At 43.7% G+C, this 9,993-nt stretch overlaps 1 protein-coding gene across 2 annotated transcripts; it reads right to left on the bottom strand.

Annotated features, from left to right (window-relative positions):
* Nucleotides 1-3,755: 3,755 nt before the first annotated feature.
* Nucleotides 3,756-9,710, bottom strand: SYF2 (SYF2 pre-mRNA splicing factor). Of its 2 annotated transcripts, XM_045898415.2 has the most exons (7): nucleotides 9,560-9,710; nucleotides 9,234-9,347; nucleotides 6,894-7,019; nucleotides 6,301-6,418; nucleotides 5,833-5,923; nucleotides 4,922-5,020; nucleotides 3,756-4,168 (listed from the first exon to the last, which is right to left on the bottom strand). In XM_045898415.2, the coding sequence occupies exons 1-7, from the start codon at nucleotides 9,584-9,586 to the stop codon at nucleotides 4,003-4,005; spliced, it is 741 nt and encodes a 246-aa protein (XP_045754371.1). In that variant the 5' UTR covers nucleotides 9,587-9,710; the 3' UTR covers nucleotides 3,756-4,002. The 2 variants fall into 2 exon arrangements, with proteins under 2 accessions (XP_045754371.1, XP_064445814.1); XM_064589744.1 differs by lacking the exon at nucleotides 9,234-9,347 and having other exon boundaries at nucleotides 9,560-9,652.
* Between the last annotated feature and the right edge of the window lie 283 nt (nucleotides 9,711-9,993).

The following is a 9,993-nucleotide window of genomic DNA, read 5'->3' as shown; positions in this document are numbered from 1 at the left end:
CACCAGCCCAATGCGCTTAGCGCAGATTATCCGTGTAAAACCAACAGCAATCCTGGGAGGCTAATGCCATGATTGTCCCCATTTCCTAAAGCTGTAGGAGCATTCCAACGGGGGCAAACACGCTCCAGAGCCAGCGTGGAACGGTAGGCTATTCTATAAGTAATTGCAACCATGAGAGATCATTCTGTTTTGGTCAGCTCCACCACTTGGCCCAAAACTGTTCAACTCAGCCTTGCAGGTGAGATAACATAGTTGAGTTGAGTAATAATGAAGCCCCCCACTTCACTGAGAAGGCCTTTGAAATAAATGAGCCAATGAGGAAGGTGTTCCCTCTAAGACATCACAGCCTTGGAGGAGAAAGGGCCTGTGGGGAGGCAGCCCTGCCCTCATGGGCAGGGGTGGGGAGAAAGAGGAGCTCTGTTAGAGGGACGTGACCCAGCCAGGACTACTGCAGTGGATGAACAGGGTCACTGTCCTTGCTCCCTTTGAATACACAACGGCTAACGGGGACTCAGCAGCAGTCAGGTTGGGATCCAAGGGGGATTCTTAATATTGCCCCTGTTTCCCACTACATCCACCAGAGAGAAAGAATGCCCCCATTTCCACTTCCATCACTGCCCTCTACCTCCCCCCAAAGAGGCTTTGCTTCCTTGTTCAGGTGCTCAATTTCATCAGTCCTGTGGGTGGAAGGACTGGCATAAAGCATCTTCTTTCTGCTGGCATAGCATTTCCCGAAGGGCAAGATGTGTTCCACAGGTGGGCACGGGTGAGACAATTCTTTTGCAACCCGCAAGCCTCAGCTCAGTGATAAAGTGTTTTCATAACACCTCTCGTGTTTGCTCATATTTGAACAGAGAGACCAGACTTCAGATCCAGAGACTCCCATGGGCAGCAAGCAGTGTTTCCACCTTTTGGAAACTCCAAATGACACATACAGTCACACAGCTCACTGATGCCCTGCTCACGCTTTTTAATTCTTTTTTACTCTCTATATTGCATTTTAGATGGTTCCTGTTGCTTTGTCTTCAAGTTCACACATCTCCTCTTCTGTGATGTCTGATCTGTAGTTAAACCCACCCGGTGTATTTTTCACCTCAGACATGTAGTTTTCATGTTGAGAAGTTCAGTATGGGTCTTTTATATATCTCTCTTCATGTCTCTAACTTTCTGATCATGTGCAGTAAAGTTACAATTACTGTTTTGTCTCCTAATCCAAACGTCTATATCACCTCATGCATTGGGTCCAATTTTCCAGTTTCTCTAATTAGATGCTAAACATTGTGAATTGGATGTTGTTGGGTTCTGGATGTTTCTATGTTTTTTATAACCAATTATTCTTGATCTTCATTCTGGAATGCATTTAAATTACTTGGAAACAGTTTGATTCTGTCATGTCTTAATTTAAAAAATTTTTTAGACAAGACCCAAGCAGCATTCAGTCTATAGCTAATTATTCTCCACTATGGAGGCAAAACCTTTTCAGCATCCTACCCCATGAATTATGAACTTTTCCATTCCAGCTGGTGGATAAACACTATTCCTGGCCACACGTGAATGCCAGGTACTACTCCCTCCACTCCATTCAGGTGGGTCTTTCCTCCCCATCATCAGCTCACACACATGCTGATCTTACTCTGCCTCATCCTGGAGGGGGCCCTCTCTGCACTTGCAGAGTTCCCTGTGGGCGGCTCCCTCCTCTCCCAGAAAGGCACTGCGAGCCCTTGCCACTGTGGTCTCCCCAGACTTCCAGCTCCATCTCCTCAACCAAGGGAGCTGCTGGGCTTCACCTGGGTTCTCCCTCTGCACACCACAACCTGGAAGTTCTTTAAAGGCAGTGAGCTGGGTGATCATACGGCTACCCATGTTTGTTTCCCCTCTTAAGAGTCCACTGGCCTTCCTTGCCTGATTTCCACGATCTTAAAAACTTTTCATATATACTATCCTTTTTTTTTTTTTTTTTCCGGTTGTTTCAAGTGGCAAGGTAAATCTGTTTCTTGTCACTCCATCTTGGTTGGAAATAGAAGTCCCCTGTTCACTCCTTCAACTGGATTTTGTAATTTTCTACACATAGGTTTTATGAAGACCCTCTCATTAAATGTGTCTAAATATCTAATTTTTATTGTAACTATTTCCTCTCATCTCCATTCCTACTTCTAGACTAGATAAGCTGTCTATGTAATGTTTACACATGCATATTGACTTGTGTGTATGTACTATTTATCAACAGATGTCCTGAGATTGAACAATGCATTGATCATAAATTTATTCAGTGGCAAGAAACGAAGATGAGAGACACCTAGAGCTAGTGTAGCTACTCAGCAATGGCAACAGGGACTCAAGCTCTGCTCCACACTCCTCAGCACACTGACTTTTGTCCTCATACTTGTTACCTCATGGCACAACATGGCTGCTACAACTCTAGGCCTCATGTCTGTGATCAAAGCAGGAAGAAGGAAGGGGTAAGCAGGGAGTAGCAATTCCCTTACCAAGAAAGCAAAGAGTTTCTCAGAATAAATTAGTTGGTGTCCAATTGGCCAGCATGTGAACATTTGACCACCTATAATAGCAAGTCAATCTGGAGAAGCAGATGTTTAGCCGGAAATTTTGCCACAAATTCACAAAAAAAAAAAAATCAGGGTTCTGGTGGGTAACAAAGAACTGAGAATTGATATTGGACACACAACTAACGGGTCTACAAGCTACTCTTGCATTCTTAGAATAAACCTTGCTAGCTTATCGTGGACTATGCTTTTAAATACATTTGACCATGTTTTGACTTTTTTTTTTTTTAAGCTATTGCAATATTCAGGATCAAAGACTTGAACTAAGATAGTGTAACGGAAATAGAAACATACTGAATATATGCTGGGAGGCAGCACCAAGGCCCTGTGACCAGACCTAACCGCACATAGAAACACTAGCAGCAGAAACAAAAGGAGTACAGAAATAGAAAGGGCTACATAAATTTTAAAAGGGAATAATCACCAGCGGTATTAAATGTTAAACGGTCTTTAAACACAAATGCTGATATAATTTTGAAATTTTCTCTTTCAGATTTGGAATGTCCTCATTTTAAACAACACATAGAAAAAAACTATTTACCCATCTTTCTCTCTCGACTTTTTATTAAAATAAAACTATTGTTGTGATAATAGGATAGTGGTCTTTATCTTTCAGATACTAAAATATTTATAGAGAAAAGTATACATTTAATATTTGCTTCAAAATAACATGGGACTCATGGAGGGGAAAGTAGATGGAAATGAAGCTGAAACAAGACTGGCCAGGAGTTGATTACTGAAGATAGGTATTGGGTACACGGGATTCATTGTATTATTCTGTCTTCTTTTGACGGTTTTGAATTCCGCATAATTGAAGAAAAGATTTTAATGTTTATTCAATGGAAGCATGTAATTTTGCATATATATACAAATATTAGTTTTGAATGCTAGTGCTTCGTAGGGATCCTATTCCACAGGATATTTGCTTTTTCTAAAAGGAACGGTACATGATCAATATTCATGATGCTTCCTGAACTTGGTCATAAGAGGCCATGGGTAGAGAGGGCCCTCCAGTAACCATGGCCACCTTCCTCCTCGCTGTACTTAGCTTCCAAGTCTACAACCTCAAAAGGTTGCTGACTCCAACTCTACCTTTTGTCAAATTCATAACATTCAAAGCAATGATGACTGCATTTATGCACGCTGCAACAATCTTCAGCCCAAAATGCTTCAAAGATTAAATAATCATACCCATTTAAAATACATAGAAAAATAATTAGTATTTATACAAAGTAGATTTTTTACAAAACAAGTACACTACCTCTTAAAATACATCTTATATCCAAGCACAGAAATGTAGGAATATACATGGAAGTATACGTTTAAGAAAAAGCATTTATTTCTAAATGTTGAGTGGAAAGGCAAAGTAGACGGAGTGCTGGTTGAAGAGAACCTCAATTTGCCAGCATTCCCAAGCTTCTAAAAACAGTTCCTGAAGGGATTAGACCGCTGTTCCTCTCTCCAAATTCTGTTTAATTTCAGCTGTGTACTTCCCATAGAATCTTTCTGCCTTCTTGTTGAATTTGGCATTCCTTTCATTAATGTAGTCGATGTCTGCATCATCATTATAAGGACGTCTCCGGCTATACTTGTCTCGTTTTTCAATTCTGAAGGAAGAAGAAAAAATTTACAAAATTCAAAATTGCCTTTTTTTTAAATCTTAATAAAACATGGCCAAATAGTTAAGAACAGAATCAGTGCACCAAGAATAGCACCCTTGAAGGGTGGGGGAAGTTTTCATCAAGATCAAACTGAAATTGCTAATTGACAGCACAACCCCGGGTATGAACCCTGAAATTCAATAAATACAAACTCGTCCTTAGAATGCTTCTAAAAGAGCAATGATACACTGTTAGCCACTGGACACATGAAGCTCTACTTAGAAGAAAATGACAATACTTATATTAGTAAGAACCACAGCTAATATGAATGGAGTATACGCTATATACTGGTATTAATAGTTTTATGTATTAACTCCTAAAATAGAAATTAATTCTGCCTAATATTCACCCATATCAGTATTAAGAAACACAAATATCACAAAGGTTCATTTACTAGAACATTCGTACTTCTTCAAATCAAATAGTGGAATGCTTATGAAGGTCAAAGCCCTTAAACAATCATTTTCTTTGGACCTTTCCCTGCTTCAATTATGAGAACTCCATTTCAGCAATATTTTGCACCTCCCTCCCGTATCATATGGATTCAACTCACACATACTGTCTGTCCCCAAAACGACTACAGACGCTGAGTCAGAAATGAACAAAAACAGTATCTGCTCTTTCAATTCGCTCTAAGCACGCTATGTCCATTTTGTCGTTAAACGTTCAAAAGTTCAGGCTGCTGTACTGAGTACTCACTGTTTTTCCAGATCCATGACCATCCTATCAACCTCTTCTGTGGAAGGCACATGTGTTCCATGAAGAAGACTGTTGGATGTTGGGAAAAACTCTTCTCCACTGAAAAGACAGCAAAACGGACTTAAAGTAACACTAGACAGTTCCACATTTGCAAATTTCAAACCAAACTACCACTCCTGGTGAGCAATAAAATACATACATTATTTTACACATGACATTATATATATTATAACAGATACAGTGTTGACTGTGGGATCCTACCTTAACTTTTACATACACACACACACATAAAGCAAGCAAGCAAGCTAGAATTGGAAGGGACCTAAGATATCTCCTCCCCCAGCACCTTCATTCTACAGATTTAAGAGCCAAGGGCCAGAGATTAAGGGACATGCTTCTAGGTTCAGGTTCTTTCTCTTCCCACTAACGCAGGGGTCAGTTAACACCACCACCTGCTTTTGCAAACATCTGACTGGGTCCCAGCCACACCCATTTGTTCACGTATCCTCCACGGCTATTTTCACATCACAGCAGTGGAGTGGAGACCAAAGAGCCCACAAAGCCTAAAATATTTGCAGAAAATGTTCACCCATCCTGGCACTAAAGCATCCGGCCTCCTAAAACATCTGAGTAACTATGATAATCTGGTTGTTAAACTCTCAACACCCAGTCTTAGAATGCCCAGCTACAACAATAACCAGGTGGTTAGCTGAACTGCTGTGGAGTGAGCAATAAATAGTATTGTCAAGGCCAGAAAGCATTCTTAGGCAGCTGTTAATGACCATTACCTAAGCTTTAAAGTGTGTTTGTATTTACCTATGTGTGTATGTATGTATACACCACACACACACACAGACACCCCTATGTCCCTTTGCGATGAAACAGGACGTGCACTAATTCTGTCAACTTACTGTTTTTCTCTCAGTCTCTCATAAGTTTCCATGTCGGGTTTGATCTGCTTGGTCAGCCGATGATACTGGCGTAACTGAGCAGCAGCATAATCTAAAGATAAAAGGAGAATCGGAGAAGATATATTTCCCTGTTTTGTCATTATGATCCAGAATATCAGAATCATTAGTACTATTTGCACAAGACACTCAACATAGCTTCTACCCTGAAGATGCTGACGATACAGGCTTTTGTTACTTTTACCACAAAGAATAAAAGAATCCAGCTGGCTGAAGTACAGCTTTTTTCACTTCTGCCCATAAGATATTTTTTGTATTTTTCTTGGGTTTAAGCCTCTTGGGAGATTATTCCACGAAGGGACATATCATTTCGGGGGGCGGGGGGGGAGCGCCTATCCTTTCTTAAACCAGAAACACTGAAGGTAATGCTAATCTAATGGGGCCATTCAGTCAAGGAAAGGCAAGCTTTACCTGAGAATCCCAGGTCAGGGTTTTTCCTCCTCTTCTTCCTCTCCCATCTTTCTGCGTCTTCTGCACTGATCTCCAGCAACTTCACTTTCTCATAGTCCTCCCCTCTCGCTGCACATTCCTAAGAAGAGGGAAAAGAAGCTAATACCTGCAATGATGATCCAAGCAAGTATTGGATCTATTTTAAATCAAGGTTGAACAAAGGTATCAGGCAATACTTTAAAACTAATGATTATTATTTGGAGGAAATATGGGAACCTGCTATGGTGTGTAAGAGTGCGTGCCTCAATTTAAAACACATACTCAGCGGGTAGCAGGTGCCAGGCCCCTTGGAAATGTTTCACATGCACTGACTCGTTTAATTCCTCAGTAACTCGAATCATTGTTATTATAGTCCCCGTTTTACAGATGAGAAAACAGAGGCACAGAGAGGTGAAATAACTCCTCCAAAGTGTTGCTGCTAGTCCAGAGCAAGGCCACCACATGGACTCCAGCAGCCTGACCCCAGACCCAGTGTACAAAACCAGGTACTACAGTCACTGTACAGAAGAATGACTGAATAAACCACTTATGAAGCCAGCAGAGTAGATCCTAACCTTTTTCTTTTCTTCTTCCTGCAGTTCCCATTCCAGACGAGCTTTTCTGGCTTCCCAGTTAGCAGGTAACTTAAGTCTTTTATCTTCTTCAACAACTTCCTGGTGATTTAATTTACGAGCTTCATTCTAAAACCGTTAACACAAAATTTGTCAGCTGGGACATGAAAACAAATCCAAACAAAATCTTGCCCACTTTGAAAACGGTCAGGTAAGATACATTAACAAGGGGACTCTGTTTTATCCTAAAAGCAACAGATAGCCATCAAAGGATTTTAAGCAAGGGAATGGCCTAATTAGGGTTTTTTTGTTTTGTTTTGTTTTTTAAAGATTTGAGAGAGAGAGAGAGAGAGCACGAGCAAGCACACGCACGAGCAAGAGGGGGAGAGGGAGAGAGAATCTCAAGCAGATTCTGCACTGAGCACAGAGCCCGATGAGGGGCTTGATCTCAGTACCCTGAGATCATGACCTGAGCTGAAACCAAAAATTGGATGCTTAACCGACTGAGCCACTCAGGCACCCCTCAATTCTCTTTTAATCCTAATTCAAGCAAAAAGCTTCAATTTGGGGCTGGAGGCTTTAACACTCATCTTGGTATCTCTAACCCTTTCCAAGTCTCTCCTCCTCCTTAAATATTTTAACATTTTACTTTATGGCAAAGGAAAGGTATTTTCCATTTGAATTACTCCATGAAGTGTGATTTAAAATGAATTTAAGTGGGGTGCCTGGGTGGCTCAGTCGGTTAAGCGTCTGCCTTCGGCTCAGGTCATGATCTCAGGGTCCTGAGATGGAGCCCTGTCGGCGGGGAGTCTGCTTCTCCCTCTCCCCGACCCTCCCCCCTTTCCTTCCCACCCCCAGCTTGTGCTGTCTCAAATAAATCAAATCTTATAAAGTGAACTTAACGGCACACAACAAAATGAGTATATCATCTTAAGGACAACCTAAGTTAGAGGTTCCTTAGGTCACAGGTTGACGGCAGTTAGTCCAGGAAGCCATGTCTCCTAATTTCCAACCACACGTACTTTACACAGTCCCTCCAAGTCAATATTTAAGTGTGTGTAATTCTTCATTAACTTTTTCTGGGCAAACAGAGATACTCCTCTCAACTACCATCCCTCTTACACTCTTGTACTCTTGGCTCTGGCAATGCCCTCCAGTTGAAAACACCAAGAACATACCTATAGTCAAAGTTGTGTTTGCAGCACTGAAGGAGAGCAAACCATGGGGAACTATAGGCATTTCGGTGAGAAGGTGTTAGGAGAGGCCAGTTACAGGATTTGGGTTTTTATCAGGTGCCTGGGGTGGGGGGATAAGGTTCAAGGGAGTATGGCGGTGCTCTGGATAACACAGTGTCAGAAAGGCAGGGCATTCGATGACTGGGTACCCTGTTTTTCTACAGGATTAACGGGGTGAGACTAATGCTGTAATTGATCCTAACAGTCACTGGAGTTAGCAGAAGAGGGGAATGTGTGGTCATTTCTGTGGTTTGAACAGTACTGTTTTTGTCTCACTCCAACAGTCAGAGTGATGTTGGGGGTTTGTGAAACCACAGCCAAGCTGTCAGTCAAGCCACTTAAGTGGAAATAGACCAGAGCTGCTTTTTCCTTTCTCAGCTCCAACTGCAGCCAGTTGTTTGCTGGACTCTTATCCCTAATACGAGTTCCCTTAATTTGCATTTGGTTCCTCTGCTTGGATATTTCTTCCTCCAATTTTTTTGTCTGATAATACCTTACACATCTTTCAAACGGTAGTTTAGGTGTCACCTCTTATATGAGGCACTCTCTGGAGCCCCTCAAACTGTATTCATCTCTCCTCTACACTCCCAGGGCACTTTGTTCTCAAAGCTAGCATGCCATATTTCTGGCTAGAAAATCATCTCTTCTACTTAAGAGCAAAAGCCATATCATAATCAGCTAGTTTCCCACCAACTAGGTGAACCACTGACACTACAGACTTTCAGAGATTTGCTGATTATTTTTTAATGAACAGGCAACCAGCTCTCTTATTAACACGGACGAGTTTCTTCCAGCCTCCAGCTCCACATATCCCCTAGGTAAAACGAAGAGTTTGTCAGACTCATTCAGCAGGGAGGCTGTTAGTAATAGAGACTCCCAAACCTGGCCCAGATTAGTTAAATCAGAAGTGGGTGACAGGAGGGTTAGAGAGAGCATGTGTTATTTTCAAAGGTGCTTTCAATCTGCTGCCAGGGTTGAGAACCACCGGGAAAGATCTTTCATCCAGTTCTGCGGGTCTGTCAAGCATGGTTTTGCGGCTTGCTCGTCCCTCCACCAACGCGCACGGGCCGCCCGGGTGACAGGTCTCGGCTCCTCGGGGGCTACTCACCCGCTTCAGGTGCAGCTCCCGGAATTTGCGCAGCCTCTGTTCACGCTTCTGGGCGGCCAGTTCCGCGGCCTCCGCCAGGGGCTGCCCCCCCTCCTCCGCGCTGTCCACCGGCACCTGCGGCGAGGAGGACCGACTGGAGGCGGGACGGCCCGGGCTGATTCCCCGCCGGTCCCGCCAGGCCGGGCCGAGCCCTCACACCGACCCCGACTTCATGGCGTCTGCGCCTCCCCGGCCCGGCACCCAGGCATCTCCTCCACCTCTCGCCTTTTGTGTCCCCCCGGAGCCTCCCCCCACAAAAATCCCTGGGTAGAGCCGGCGGAACTTACCTTCTCGGCTAAAATCGCAGCCGCCATCACAATCTCTCTTTCGCTACTTCCGGCAACAACACAGAGCACTTCCGTCTGCCTATGGCCCACCCAGCCGCTACGTATTAAGAAACCTACTATAAGCCCCGCCCCTTCCTGGAGGTCTCAGGAGCTTGGGACCAATCCCTGCCACTTTTAACACTGAGACGTTTTGGATTGGGTAGGGCCTTGCGCAGCCGCAAGAGGCCTCAGAGGCAAGGGCGGGGAAGCGCTCGGAAGGCGACAGCTAGGAGGGACCGGCGGGACCTGGAGCCGGATAGGAAGTCATCCCGAGTGCATGCCACTCCCTGGAGCGAAGAGTGTTTGCCATTCAGCGCTTAGTCTCAGTGTCACCTCCCGCGAGGCAGGTCTCCCCTGCCTGCCTCGTCTCACCTAGGCCCTCAGTACTGTCAAGT

The sequence above is a fragment of the Mirounga angustirostris genome, unplaced genomic scaffold, assembly GCF_029215605.1.
Source record: "Mirounga angustirostris isolate CCGP_5_RB_7025 unplaced genomic scaffold, mMirAng1.0.hap1 SCAF_4, whole genome shotgun sequence".
NCBI classification, from domain to species: domain Eukaryota; kingdom Metazoa; phylum Chordata; class Mammalia; order Carnivora; family Phocidae; genus Mirounga; species Mirounga angustirostris.
The sequence above is the reverse complement of the archived record's forward strand: the minus strand, read 5'-3'. Positions and strand labels throughout refer to the sequence as shown.

Excerpts from the sequence above, each read along its gene's own strand:
- SYF2 (XM_045898415.2), bottom strand. The coding sequence starts at position 9,586 with ATGGCGGCTGCGATTTTAGCCGAGAAG. Across the intron at positions 5,924-6,300 it reads CCCTGACCTGGGATTCTCAG|ATTATGCTGCTGCTCAGTTA; the intron begins GTAAAGCTTGCC and ends TTTTATCTTTAG. Across the intron at positions 5,021-5,832 it reads GAGAGACTGAGAGAAAAACA|TGGAGAAGAGTTTTTCCCAA; the intron begins GTAAGTTGACAG and ends CTGTCTTTTCAG.